This window comes from Nannospalax galili, unplaced genomic scaffold (genome assembly GCF_000622305.1).
Source record: "Nannospalax galili isolate Female #2095 unplaced genomic scaffold, S.galili_v1.0 scaffold1854, whole genome shotgun sequence".
NCBI classification, from domain to species: Eukaryota; Metazoa; Chordata; class Mammalia; order Rodentia; family Spalacidae; genus Nannospalax; species Nannospalax galili.
In genome coordinates, this window is record NW_008334363.1 from 107914 (window position 1) to 123183 (window position 15270).

General features: G+C 39.0%; 1 protein-coding gene across 4 annotated transcripts in view; it reads right to left on the reverse strand.

The window, feature by feature from the left end:
* Wasf3 (WASP family member 3) overlaps positions 1-15270 on the reverse strand; it is a 179167-nt gene that overhangs the window by 13304 nt on the left and 150593 nt on the right. For all 4 annotated transcript variants that reach the window (XM_008829323.2, XM_008829321.2, XM_017797200.2 and 1 more), the window contains 3 exons: positions 11064-11198; positions 9277-9430; positions 6432-6549 (listed from right to left, as the gene is read on the reverse strand). In XM_008829323.2, the coding sequence (XP_008827545.1) occupies positions 6432-6549; positions 9277-9430; positions 11064-11198 (407 nt within the window). The remainder of the gene's footprint in view (positions 1-6431; positions 6550-9276; positions 9431-11063; positions 11199-15270) is intronic.

Sequence of the window (15270 nt, forward strand, 5' to 3'; positions counted from 1 at the left end):
TACTCTATGCTTCTTCCAAGAACCCTGCAACTCTGAAGTCAGTCCATTACAGCTGCCCCGTTTCTGTGGCGCCCTACCTTATGCACACCCTAACCCTGCTGACCATCCATCCCAGACCTCTGTTGTACACTTCTTCCAGAGGCCTTGTTTGACACTACATAGACACTGCTACTCACCAAGTCACCTCACCCTCATCACTCTGTGCTTCTCGTGTAACATCAACAGTGTAAAACTTACAACTTCATATATATTGGCATCTTTTATGTTTCTAAGGCACTAAAACGTGAACATTTAAACACAATGGATTTCATGTCACAAAACTCCCATAACTAACCTTTCCCTTCAGGTTTATCAACTGCAATCTGAATGTGCCTTGTATGCCTAATATCCTAGGAACTGAAGGCCTCATTTCTTTCCCCTCTGTGAGCAGAGCTGCATGACTCTCAATGGTTTGTGCTCCTCACTGTGCTGTAGGCTCTGTATGGGTGACATCCTGTTTTTCTGATCACTGCTTATTAAGAATTTAGAAGGCATTCAACAAAAAAATCATTATATAAATGAGCCAATGAGAAATTGTTACACAATTTTATGTATTTGAGGAATGTGAACTGAAACAAAACAGTTGAGGAAATGGCCAATGGTTCTGAAGACAAAATAATTTCACACAAAGCATTTTCCTTTGAGAACATGTACTAAACACATAAATAGTATAATCAATAAAATCACACCAGGAAACTCTTCAAATCTAGGGAAGGAGGTGGCCGCCCTCGTTCAGGAGGCATTTAGAATAGTAAACTGGCAAGACCAGAAAAGAACCTTCTCATGTCATATGTTATAAGCAAAACATGTAGTACAGAGAAAAAGGAAGAAGCACTGAAAGCGCCTAAAGAGACGCTCCAACCACATATAAAGGCAAACCCATCAGAATCACAGCAGGTTTCCCAAGAGAACCCCTAAAAGCCTGGAGAACGCAGACGGACATATTCAAACCCCTGACAAATAGCATCTGCCAACCCAGGCATAATTAAATGAAAAAGAAATACTTCCACGATCAACGCAAGCTAAAGGAATTCATGACCACTAAGCCACCACTACAAAAGAACACAAAGATATCCACTGAAGAGGACAAGTCCAGGATGTTACAGATAAGCAAACAAGGAAGGGAAGCCTTAGGCATCACGCCACCAACAGAATTAACAGGAATAAGACACACCTCTCAATAATAAATGAATGTTGATGGTCTCAATTATCCAATCAAAGCACACAACCTAGCAGACTGGGCAAAAACCAGGCTGCATCCATTTGTTACCTCTAAGAAGTACATCTTACCGTCAAAGATAAGCACAGACTTGAGGTGACAGAAAGGAAAAGGTACTCCAAACAAAGATAATTAGAAAATAAACAGGTGCTAAAATTCTATTATCTGAAAAATAGATTTCAAATCAAAATCATTAGTCATGAGAAATAAAACAGGTCATTTATACTGTTTAAGGGACCCATACACCAAGAATATACAATGTATATACTACCAACATGCCCAATTTATTTTTTAAATTTATTTTTATGTGTATGAGTGTTATACCTGCATGTACTAAGTGTACCTGTGTTGTGCAATGCCCACAGAGGACAGAAGAGGGCGTTGGATTCCCTGGAACTGGAGTTATGGTTGGTTCTTAGCTGACATGTGTGTACTGGGATTCAAACCCGGTCTTTTGCAAGAACAGTCAGGGTTCTTAACCGCTGAGCAATCTCTCCAGCCCTGACACACAAATTTCATAGAACAAAAAGTCACAGATTAACCTCGACTCAACACAACAGTAGTGGGTAACTTCCATGCCCATAGTAGCCAACACACTATTCATACATTTTTGTTGTTGTTCTGCTGAGAAACATTGGCATTAAATGACACAGAGCAAATGGACCTGACTGACACGTACAGAAAATTCTATTCAAACACTGCATAAACTGTGAACCTTCTCTAAAATAGACCATTATAACAATACAGAAAGACAGACTTAAATACAGGAAATTTGGAATCATTTCTTATAGTCTTCCAGATCACAATGGAATAAAGCTAGAAATCAACAGCAAAAGAAACTACAGAATATGTACAAACTCATGAGACTGAACAATATACTCTGAACAAGAAAACAGTAACAAAAAACAACTACAAAACCCAACAACAACAAAAATCTAATCAAGGGGTAAAAATACTTCTATAATGAAAAATTCCGAAACACTAAAATAATACATTAGGGGCTGGAGAGATGGCTCAGCGGTTAAGAGCACTGGCTGCTCTTGTAGAGGACCTGGGCTCAATTCCCAAAACCTACATGGTGGCTAACAATAGTCCATAAAACTTTAGTTCCAGGTGATCCAACACTCTCTTCTGATCTCCATGGACACTGCACAACAGGTGTGCACTTACACAGAGGGCAGTACACTCATACACAAAAAATAAATAAGAAATTGACACTAGAAGATGGAAAAACCTTTTATGCTCATGGATTGGCAGAATTAATATTGTGAAAATGGCTATATTACCAAAGACAATATACAGAATCAATGTCATCCCCATCAAAATACCAACATTCTTCACAGTAAAAAATGAAAATAAAAAAATCAATATGGAAGCAGCAAAGACCTGAGACCCACAGAGATCCTGAGGAAGAATAATGCTGGGGGTACCACCATACTTGATTTCGAGTTATACTACAAAACCACAGAAACAAGAAGAGGACAGGGCTGGAGAGATGGCTTAGCAGTCAAGAACACTGCCTGCTCTTGCAGAGGACCTGGGTTCAATTCCCAGTACCCACACAGCAGCTAACAACCATCCACAGTCCATAATCCCAGTTCCAGGGAAATTCGACACCCTCTTGTGACCTCTGCGGGCATTGCACAACACAGGTGCATTTACATACATGCAGGCAATACTCTCATACACACGTAAAATAAAAAATAATAAAGAGGACAACACTGGCAGAAAAACAGATATGTAGGTCAATAGAATCGAGCAGAAGATCTAGAAAAATACCCACACAGCCACAGCAATCTGTTTTTTTTTTTTTTTTTGACAAAGATGTTAAAAACACACACTGGTGAAGATAGCATCTTGAACAAATGATACAAAGAAACTGGTATCCACATGTAGAACTAGATCCCTACCTTTCATCCTGCATAAAAATGAATTCCAAATGGATCAAAGACCTTTATGTAAGTCTTGCAATTTTTTAATAGTTGAAGGAAAACAAGAGAAAAATTCAAGATAAGGGCATAGGCAAGGATTTTCTGAAAATGGGCTCCCATCTTTCAGGAAAATTATTTTCCAAGAATTAAAAAGGGATTGCATGAAATTAAAATCTTCTGCACACCAAAGGGAACAGATGAGTGAAGAGACAGCCTACAAAATGGGGGGGGGGGGGATCTTTACACATCTGACAGAGAATTGCTATCTAGAATATTTAAAGAATTTACAAAACTAGGGGCTGGAGAGATGGCTCAGCGGTTAAGAACACTAGTTGTTCTTGCAGAAGACCAGGTTTGAATCCCAGCACCCACATGGCAGCTAACAACTGTCTGTAACTCTAGTTCCAGGGGACCCAACAGCCTCTTCTGTCCTCCGTGGGCACTGCATAACACGGGTTCTAAGGGGACCCAGTTCCAGGGGACCCAACAGGCTCTTCTGTCCTCCGTGGGCACTGCATAACATGGGTACACTTACCTACATGCAGGCAATACACGCATACACAAAAAATAAAAATAATAAAATAAACTATTTAAAAAATTACAAAACTGAATACTGAGATATCAAATAACCAAATTACTAAATGAGCTAATGAAATGAACGAACACTTTTCATAGGATAAAGTATAAATGGCCAATAGACACATGAAAAAATGTCCAACCTTACTAGCCATCAATGGAATGCCAATTAATGAACCACAGAATCGATCCTGGAAAGTATAGTATAGTCTTAGGAAATGCAAATTAAAACTACACCGAGATTCCACCTCACCTCAGAGTAGCAGTCATAAGAAAGCAACAACTGTTTGTGAGGACACATAGAAAGAGACCCCCTATCCCCAGCTGGGTAGGAAATAAGTTAATCCAGCCATTATGAGAATCATATGAAAGTAAAAATACATCTGCTTTATTACTGGGTATTTACAGAAGGACTCATTTAATGTATTCAGAGACGCTTCCATATCAAAGGCTAGTGCAGCGCTATTCACAAGATCTAAGTTATAGGTGTCTGTCAACAGAAGAATGGATGAGGAAAATGAGGTAAGCATACATAATTCAGCTCTAAAGAATGAAATTACACTGCAGAGAAATGTATATAGCTGGAAATTATATTAACTGAATTAAATCTGAATCAGAAAAACAAATGTTCCATGTATTCTCCCATTTGTGGATCCTAGGTTTTATATAGATCTATGTATGTATGTATGTATGTATGTATGTATGTATGTATGTATTATCTATCTACCTATCTATCTACCTATCTATCTATCTATCTATCTATCTATCTATATCTATCTCTATCTATCATCTATCTATCTTCCTCCACCATCTCCACCATATTTCAAATCAGCAGTTGAACAATTGTCTGTATATGGCATGAAAATAGAAGTGAAGCTTTCTAGGAGAATGAAGGGACAGATGGGGTGTGGATGTGTGAAAGAGGAAGGGAGTAAGACAAGGAGGAAATATGCTCAAACTACATTCTACACTGTGTGCAAACGTCCTTGTGAAGCACAGTATTGTATGCAGTGAATATATGCCAACAACAACAATAAGAATCTTCCTTTGAGAGGACAGTGGTCAAAAAAGGAGCTGGGGGGATATGATCCAAATGTATGTTTTCAAATGACTAATAAAATATTGAAGAAAAAGGAAATACTCTTGTGAAAAAGATGGCTGAGGACGTAAGGCCTTTGAGAAGGACGGGAAGTTTTAAAGGAAGGTGCTCCTAAAATCCCGGGTTTTGCCCTGTTACTATGAAAGATATGGAGATTAAGACAGAAACACCCTTCAATTAAATTTTCTGCCATTAATTCTTTGCTTTAATACTTTGTAAAGCTCAGCAGTTCCTCCACGATTTCCCAGTTAATTTCATTCCTAGCTGTGAGTGCAAGAAGAGAATTTAAACTAACCTTACTTGTAAATCCCTCCCCAGAATCCAAGGGCTCTTCTCTCTTCTCCCTCCCTATTCTCCTCTCTTCTTTATTCTTTGGGCAGTGCTGATGATTGAACCCAAGATCTGCATATGCTAATCAAGTGCTCTACTGTTGGAGGTACACTCTGGAGCTTTCTTAAATCCAGTTTTCAAACCTCAAGTCCTCCATCTTCAACTCAGTCCAACTAGGCTAATACACCTAATGCTTCAAAATTAAGACTGCCCCACAAACTGCTAAGTATTTTTTCCAACTAAAGCTGGATGGTTGTTTTTGAACACAGCTTATATATATATAAATATTAGCAAATATTTACACTTGGCAAATTACTCTTCTTAATGGGGTGAGCCTAAATTCTTAGCCCAAAAGGAACAATTTTCAAAGTAGAAGGTTTTTTAATTAAAAAAATATTTTCTTTATTACTTTTATTTTATGTATATGAGTATATTGCCTGCATGTATGTGAGTACACCCATGTCATGCAATGCTGTGGAGGTCAGAAGAGAGCTTCGGATTCCCCTGGAACTGGAGTGAAGGACGATTCGTAGCCACCATGTGGGTGTTAGGAATTGAACCCCAGTCCTCTGCAAGAGCAGTCAGTGCTCTTAACTGCTGAGCCATCTCTCCAGCCCCCAAAGCAGAAGTTCTTTAACCTGAACAGAGTCAGTTTATCCTTCCAAGACTGCCTGTAAGGTGGAGGCTTCTAAACCTTCAGACTTGCAATCCTCTTTCCTGTCACTATCTCCCTCCCCACCCTCGCCTGAAAGGGAGGCTCATTTCTAATAAACACTATCTCTTAATACATAGATCCACATATGCTTCCCAATCTACCATGAACATCTCACCAAGTTCTCAATTACAATGAGGTGGCAACCTAACAAATATGGATGTTAAAAAGACAAAACGATGTCCTGATGTCTGATACAGAATGTTGATTGCTTTATAAAAATTGGAGGGAGCAGGAGAGAAGTTATAAAACATGGCTAAAAACAAAACTGAAATTTTAACCACCACTGTTTGTTAAAGAAATCCAAATACTAGAGAGCAAATCTGACAGTATTTATTTATTTTACAATAGTATTACTGTGTTAGACTAAGGTGTCAAGATTGCCATGTGGAGAAAAGAATCTCTGAGAAAACCTTACCACTAAAGCATAAACCAACTATTTTGCATAGAGCACTTACTCATCCTTTCCCCAAACAAGAACTGCACGTGCACTGATGTGCTCATTCCCACCGAGAGATCATTTACCTTTTGACGTCGTTTCTCTTTCCTTTTGTCTTCAGTGTCCTGTAACATTTTCTCTTTCCAGAGGTCAAAGAAATAGGAGGGGTCAGTATAGAACTTCAGCCCATCCTTCTTATCATCTCTGTGAATCAATGTATTAAAGTCAGAGAGGAAAAGACTGTCAGATACCTTCATCTGGAAGCTGATAGAATTTTAACTCACAGGGTTGTTAACACCTACATGAGGTATCCTAACTGCCCTACATATTATTGCCTAAATTTTCTTGCTTGAAAAAATGTGGAAACATGCACAAACAGCAATCAGTTCTACAACAATGACACTAGAGTGCTCTTAAGAATGAAAGAGTGAAGTAGGTACAATTCCTCCACAAAGTTCACAATATGACTAACAAAGAACAAGTCTTAATGTCTCACATATTTAAGGAAGTTTTATTTATTCCAACAGTCATAGATGGAGTCTTAGTATATATTGACTTCTATCCTTGAACTTCAATAAAGTTATGATTTAAAAAACTAGTTGTACTCTTCCCTTCTTCTCAGTCAGGCTTACTAAACATTTAGGAAAGAAGGAAACAAAATGTTCATGGGGTGTAGCTGTGCTTGGAAGCACAACAATGAACTACTTATTTTTGAAGAATCTTTGTATACTGTGGTTACTTCAGTTTTAAGTACTGCTATGATTAATGTGAGCTAAAGAATATTGTAAGTCATTATATAAATTACTCACTTAAATAAACAATAATAATGCAGTCAATGAGTCTAAAATGTTACTATAAATCAATAGTAATGCTCAAAACTTAGTCATGATGCAACACAAACGCTCTAGTCAAAAGTTAAACTGTATTTCAGCCTGAGCATCCCCTTTAAGTGGAAAGAGAAGATTTACATTTTATAACAATATTCCAGTTAAGTCAAATAAAGCATACAGGAGAGGCAAACTCAGTTAAATAAGCACAGACAGGAAAGAGGTCCCGTCTCCTGTCACCATCAAATACTACAAGCTTCACATACTAAGGCAGCTATACTAGACACTACCCGATGATTACTAACAAGCCAGTATAAGTCACTCTATGCTTCAGCACCTTCTTGGACCATTCAGCACCTTCCCATTTCTCTATTTGTTACCAACCTGCATGACCGAGACTTTATTACTAATATCATTGTAAAAAAACTGAATGATTCTCTGAGACATTAAGGCCTTGACAATACATAAGGTACAGAAAAACCGAGTTAGGAACGTTACTTAAAAGTTTAAAATGTATGGTCTATTAAAATAGAGTTACTATCAAATGAAGGCTGAAACTCACTAAACAAATATTAATTTTGACTTATCCTTAAAACCTATATGTACTCTATGTTTACAGCATTTAGTCACTTAGCTTTTCAGAGCCATGGCAGTGTCATATTTAAGTTCAAATATAAAAGGTTATGTTTATGTCCACAACCATTATCATACAAATGAAAAATAGATTTAGGGTAGCACTGCTTCTGAAACACATTAAAATCTCAAAGTCTTTACTTTCTGTAAGCCTGATTATATACACACATACATATATACTAAAGTTAAACACATTCTTCATGCAATAAAAATATTTAATCATGGTTTTGATTAATGAAATAAGTGGTTCATTGTGTTCTCTCAGTTTTTTCCTTTAACACAGAATTTTTAGTGAGCTTCTTCAGTAACATGAAGTAGGAAAATTTTAATGATCAAGCTCCCATGTTATAGTAAAAATACTGGGGGTCCAAAAACTAAGAAAAATTCAATTTTCCCGGGAAAGACTTCCATTGAATGAAAGCAGTCCTAAATTAAAATGATAGGCTTACAGTATTTCTATTCACACATATCATTAATTTTTTGGATACATGTATCTAGGAAAGCACACTTGTCCCATAAGAAGCTGAGGCGTGTTGCCCAGTCCCTTACTTCCCAGAGTGCTATCACATCTATCTGTATCTCTCTGTCCAGCAGAAAGGGTAGTGGTTTCTAACTGCCCTACCACAGACAGCAGCCCCCAAACCTATCTTCGTATTTTCTGTGGAAAGACTGGAAATCGGACCACGGAAAGCTTGGGGTCCTGAGGAGGAACAAAAGGGCCTGTGGGGGGAATGTCACAATGACAGTCACAGACAGAGAACCCTTCTTCATGGCCATCATGGTTTCTTCATGACTTTCACAGATGCTCAGCTGCCGTACTGACTCTGGAAAGGCAGCACCTTGGCTACCACCACTGCGCCCAGAAGATTCCAGAGGAGTGACCCACAGAGGGCAGGAAAGATGGGCAGAAGGACAAGGCCCACTATGGAGGATCGGGAGGCAGTATAAGTGAGAGGGGGAGACCAAGAGGGAGCAACAGGGACTATGGGAGGAAAACACTGTGGCATGGGGACACATGTAGGAGACTCTTTATTAATGTTCACACTACTTGCTTTCTATTCTTTTTCTTGGAGCTGGTCCCCTGACATGCCCGACCACTGTAACAATAACAGAGTAACAAATGTTTGTGTGCTACTGAAGTGCTCTAAGGTGAGGATCTCACATCATGAATGAACTGCACGGTTTCTCTCCAACTAACTTTGAGTATAGGGGTTCACACATGACCACAGCTGACATGCTGTATGGAGTGCCACTTCCAGTGACAACACCAGATTTACGTTCTAAAATCAGAGCTCACACTTGTAGTATTTATGTCCTGAAATCACTAACTTTAATTATTCTGTTATCAATAGCTAATTTCATTGAGTATAATGCTGCAGTTATTGTTTTCAGAGAATTCCTTTTGAACATTTCAGCCTCAATCTGGCCATTGACCTCCATTGCAAAGGCTGTGGGGACCCCAGAGCCATACCTGTAAGGTGTCAGAGTGTTCAGAGGTGGTGGTTTGTCACTCTGGTTGTAAATGTCAGCAACAGGATTGGGAATGCTGTTCTTTGAAACCACCTGCTGGTCTTGGATGGTAGAACTTTTGAAAGCTTTCTTCATGTTGATATCCTGTAGTGACACTATTTAGACAAAATCCCTCAAGTTGAGTTACATAGAAATAGTGTATCTCTTTTGAAATAGGTATCATTTGACTCAATCATAAACATCTTTTTGAACAACCAAATAACTTTTAGGGTTTTGTTGTTGTTGTTTCAGTTTGGGTTTTGTTTTTTTAAGACACGGTTTTTCTGTAACCCCAGCTGGCTTAGAACTAGATATGCAGACCAGTTTGGCTTCAAACTCAGAGATCTGCCTGCCCCTGCCTCCAGATAAGGGTTTTTATTGTTCATTTAAACCATGCTTAAACAGAGCGTCCATTACTCCCTTTAAAAGATAACAATTTTCTCTATGACATGAGGTCAAACTGTAGCTTCTTCTGTTGTAGCACTGCAATTATTTCATTAAACCTAAAACAGCCATTGTTCTTTGTTTCAACAGCCCTTCTCAGATACCATACACGAATGCAGCTAAGTACAACAGGCAGGGAGATGCATAGATTCAGGCACCCTACCTCCTACGAGTTACAGTAAAATAAGTACACAAAAAATATACAAATGTAAGTAATACATTAAGTATTTTGACATCGATGTTAAGGAAAGACAGCAAAGCTTTCCAAGGTTGTGTATAGTCCTATGAAATAAATAGCTTGATCGATGAAACAAGATTAGGGTAAGCAGCCAGACAATCAGGACTGGGGTACCTTCTTATGATGACACAACTTTTATATTTTATTTGCTAACTCATCTGTCCTTGACAACTGTGGCTCTGTGTACCCACCCGCTAGGTCATGAAGCTGTGATTCACAGATGTTGAGTGACATTGCAAAGATTTTCCACCAACAAGTGGTAATCCAGACTTCCCAGCTTTTAGGACAAGGTCTCTGCTACACTGATAACCAGGCTAATGAAAGGAGAAGGTAAAATTTTGACTGGAAAAGGAGTTTAAAGAAATGACATATACTCTGACAATCCACAAAATTCAGTCTACAGATTAACCTTTTCTAGAGTAAAGTTTAACATAAGCATTCCAGTTCCAAGACACAACAACAAAGATATCCAAGAAAGATCACTTATTAATCCATTGTGATACATATTTTTTTAAGTGAATGACTAATTTAAGATACTAAGAATTTTTTCTTTCTTTCTTTCTCTTTCTGTCTTTTTGAGACAGGGTCTCCCTGTAGCCCCAGCTGTTCTGGAACTCACTATGTAGACCAGGCTGGCCTTGAACTCACAGAGATCCACCTACCTCTGCCTCCCAAGTGCTAGGATTAAAGGTGTGCGCCACCACGCCCAGCAAGTATTCTTTACCAAGAATTCTTTACCAAGTAGCTATTAAAATTTTAGTTTTTAATTTAAAAATAAAATTTAAAACACCTAATTAAGAAGAGAACTTCTTTGACTTATTATTACTGCATTCAAATATAATATCTGTGATTTTTTAGACAAGAACATGGCATATGAGGCAGACAAGATAAAAATCTTTTCATCCCTAATTAACAAGTGTTGTAAGGTTCCCTTACTGTTCTTCCAGGAAAAGAGAAGATAAATGTCAGTACACTACACAAGGGGAAGAGCAGTGATTACCCTGCAATTAATTACTACTGCCTCGTCGACAGCATGTCTAGCTTGCTGCTTTCATGCAATTACCTACCCTCTTCCACTGTGGAGTCCAGCTGGGTGACTTTAACAGCAAGGCGATCGATTCTGTCTTGAAGAGAATTTGCTCTGATGTAGAAGTTGTTAGCCTCATTAAACAACTCACCAAATATGTCTTCAGCATGTTTGCCTACAGAGGAGAAAGGAGAAAGCCATCTGCTGAGGAACTGCCAGTGCGGCTCCATCCAGCCACACCCAGGCTCATTCCTGCTGCCATTTGAAGGGGTTGTCTACATGAGTATAGGAAGGGAGCAGCATGGTTCAAGGTCTTCAGACTTTCTAAATACCCCAGACAGCACAGCGCCTTCTTTGCTGCATGAGCTGTCACTCTTGTTCTTTCCACTAAATGTAACATCTTTAAGGAAAAAAAAAGTTTCTCATGTTACATGAAATAGAAACACCACCTCAGAAATTGTTTTCCTTTTATTACTCAACATAATTCAATAGATCATGTTGGCCTTAAAATACAGGATTTTACTTCAATTTCAGTAAGAAACATTATAGACTGTACATTGTGCCTGACACTTTCCAATGATATTATGTTCTAATATTTGGAAATGTAGTTATACAGTGCTGAATCTCACACACTCTTAAAAACCAAGTAAGTTTTCTATATTCTTATGAGTGCTAAATATATCCCATCCATCTTTTTTGAGACAGGGTTTCACTACGTAGCCCAGGCTGGCTTTGAGCATTTGCTACCATGTTTAGTCCCTACTTTTAATGTCTTTAACATGTCTGAAAAGATATGGTCATAAAGAATCTCCAAATCCTGACATATTTAATAACTACTCTAAATACCTAAAGACTTAGATTTTCTGATAGAGACACCTACCACTTCTGTTATTTTCATTTTTTATTGATTTGCTGCCTCGATGAGAAAAGAGAATCTGAACAATCCTGGAAGAGCCACCTGATCCAAGAACACTCATGTTTGAGCAGTGCTCTGCAGGCTTATGCAGGGCTCTAGTGGCTAGAATCAGCACATGGCTGAATTCATGAGTGCAGGAACCACGTCTGTCTACTGCTGCCGCCCCAGCTTAGACCCATGCTTCTCTATCACTTGTTCAACAAATCAATGAGCTACCCCAGGGCACAAATAGGAGTTACTGTTTTCATTCTCTAGATGATTAAACTGGGGATCACAAAGGTCATCTATTCAAATACTTTGGCAGGTAAGTGTCAGAAATAAATGAAACAAAGACTTCGTCTCCTGTTTTTATTATCTACTCCTTGGCCATGAAATATACAACAGCATGATAGTCCCTCAAAATTTTAAACACAGAGTTACCAAAGGATCCAGTAATTTTACTTCTGAGTATGCATCTAAAGAAGTGAAAATGATACTGGCATATTCGTGTTCACAGAAGCATCATTCAAAATGGTTAAGAGGTGAGAGTAACACACATGCTCATCAGTGGGTGAGTAAGGAAAGAGTATTGTCTTCAAAAGGCAGTAGCTTCTGGCTACAACAACATGGATAAACTAAGTAAAATAAGGTGGTCCCTAAAAGACTGATCTCATCCACATTGAGTTACTACCAAAGTCAAATTCAGACAGACAAAAACTAGAACAGGAGTACATGAATGGGAGAAGGAGGGACAGGAATTTGTTTACTGTGTACAGACTTTCAGTTCCATGAGATGAAAAAGTTCGGGGGCTCCGTTACAGAGCAATGTGAACAAAATACTGCTGAACTATACACCTATATATGACAAAAATAGTCAATTCATGTCGTGTATTTTTCCATGGTTGAAAATAAAAATATAAAAGCTTGAGAAGGGCAAGATAGATGGCAGATTAGAAGCTGCGTCTGAGACTGTGGATGAATACAGTTCAGAGCAGAACTGGGCTGCCTTCCTTGCCTCTGTGTCAAGCTGCTCCCGCAGAACATGCCTACAAACGTCTCCCACAGACAGACCTAGGCTGCCTGATGAATGCAGCACTGTCATCCCATGTCTACCATGGGCACCTCGCTGACCAGTGTCAGTAGGTGTTACCAGTGAACTGCTGATGGGAATGGCACAGGAGATTCACAGTCAGACAGTCCCTAATGCTGAAAGGCAACAAGCAGAGCTGACAAGAGGAGGGTGAGCACAGGAGTGTGGCAGACATGGCCAGAGACCCCGAAGTTGAGATACTAGGCAATATGACCTCCACCAGCATTGCCAGAAACGAGCGACTCTCCCTGGGAATCCAGTGCAGCACTCTGCTGAACTCAGAGGCACTGTGGCGAGCAGGCAGTCCAGATCTATTCGGAGCTTCACTAGGAACAAGACTAACTTGCTGGAGCAAATCTAGCAGGCCCACTGGAAGGGCATGCTGACTAAACCTATCAGAATAATTGAGCCAAGCAGCCCTCCACCTGTGGAGACTGACGCAAATGAAAATCTAAGGGGAGGGAGGAGCCACATCATCCAGTAAGGAAGGCCAAGGGCATGATGCCTTTTATTTCATGTTACTGCCTATATTTTATTTAACTTTTTCACTGTTTAGGTTTTTACTTATTTTTATTATTGAAACGAGTTTTATCATTACAATTTGTATTATTAAAAACTTATTTATTACAATTTTGCACATTAATTGTCAAGCTACTATGTTTCAGCTTCTCTGGGGAAAAAATGACTGTCCCTTTTCTACACATACAAAAATGTTTTTTTCTGCATCTCTCATGTACAATAATCTTCACACAAATGAAAACAATTCACAACTAAGGCAGCACTAAAGAAAATTATTTTTTTAAAGATTTTATTTATTTTTACTTTATATGTATGAGGACACTGCCTGCAGGTGTGGAAGTGCACCTGTTTCATGCAGTACCCATGAGGCCAGAGGTGGCATTGGATTCCCTGGAACTGGAGTTACATGTGGTTGCTAGCTGCCATGTGGGTGCTGGGAGGCAAACCCAGGTACTCTGGAGAACAGCAAATGCTCTTAACTGCTGAGCCATCTCTCCTGAAGAAAATTCTTAAAGAATACTGTATATGGAAGAGGACAGTCTCTTCCATAGGAACACAGGGAAGAATATATTCTATGAGAGGAGCAGATACGCAGAGACAGGGCAGAAGGAATACCATGGCCACATAACTGAAAGTAAGCTACGGATTCAATGCAACCCTCCTCAGAGTTCCAGTAACACTCTTCACATGACTAGAAAAATCAGTTCTAAAACTCTAGGGAAACCAAACACCATGGAGACCCAAAGCAATCCTCTAGGAAAGAACACTTCTGGAAGTCTCACAACACCTGAGTTCAAATTACAGTGACAAAGAGAGCACTGCGCTGGCACAAAAAGGTATGTAAAGCAATGCAACAGAGGAGAGGACCTGGAAACTTACTTCCACAGCTAAAACCTAAGTTTGACACAGGTGCCAACAACATACTGGGAAAAAACCAACCTCTTCAACAAATGGTGCCATAAATCTAAAAAGTAGATCCTCATCTCTCATCTTGCACAAAAATCAATTAAAAACAGATCTGAATTGCTGAAACCGCAAGGAGCAAACAGTTCAAAAGACAAGAATAGATGGGAACTTCCAGAACAGGACAAGCAGCACATGAAATAGCACCAAGAATTGACAAATGGGATTGCATTTAATTAGAACGCTTTCTCCACAGCAAAGGAACCCATCATCAGAGCAAACAGACTTCCTGGTAACAATGAGAGAAAATCTTTACCAGCTGTACTTCAGACAGGGGTTAATATCTAGATCATATAAAGAACTGCAAAAATCAAAACACTAAAAGAACAAAACTGGGCTAATGATCTGAACACACAGTTCTCAAAAGAAGAAATACAAATGAACAATAAATATCTTTAAGTGGTCTGCATAGTTAGCCACCAGGGAAACACAAATTAAGACTCTTTTGAGATTGCATCTCAGCTGTCAGAATGCCTATCATCAAGAACAAATGACAAATGCTGGCAATGAAGTGGGGAAAGAGGAAGCCTTATTTACTGCTGGTGAAGTATAAACTGGGGCAGCCTTATGGAAAACAGTGTGGAGAATTCTCAAACACCAAAACTAGATCTACCATATGAATCATCTACCACTCCTGGGCATATTCCCAAAGAATCCTATATCCTGCCCCAAGATACCTGCACATTCCTGTTTACTGCTGCTCTATTCACAGTAATAAGCATGTAGAAACAGCCTAAATGTCCATCAACATATGAGTGGATAATTAAAACACAGTATATA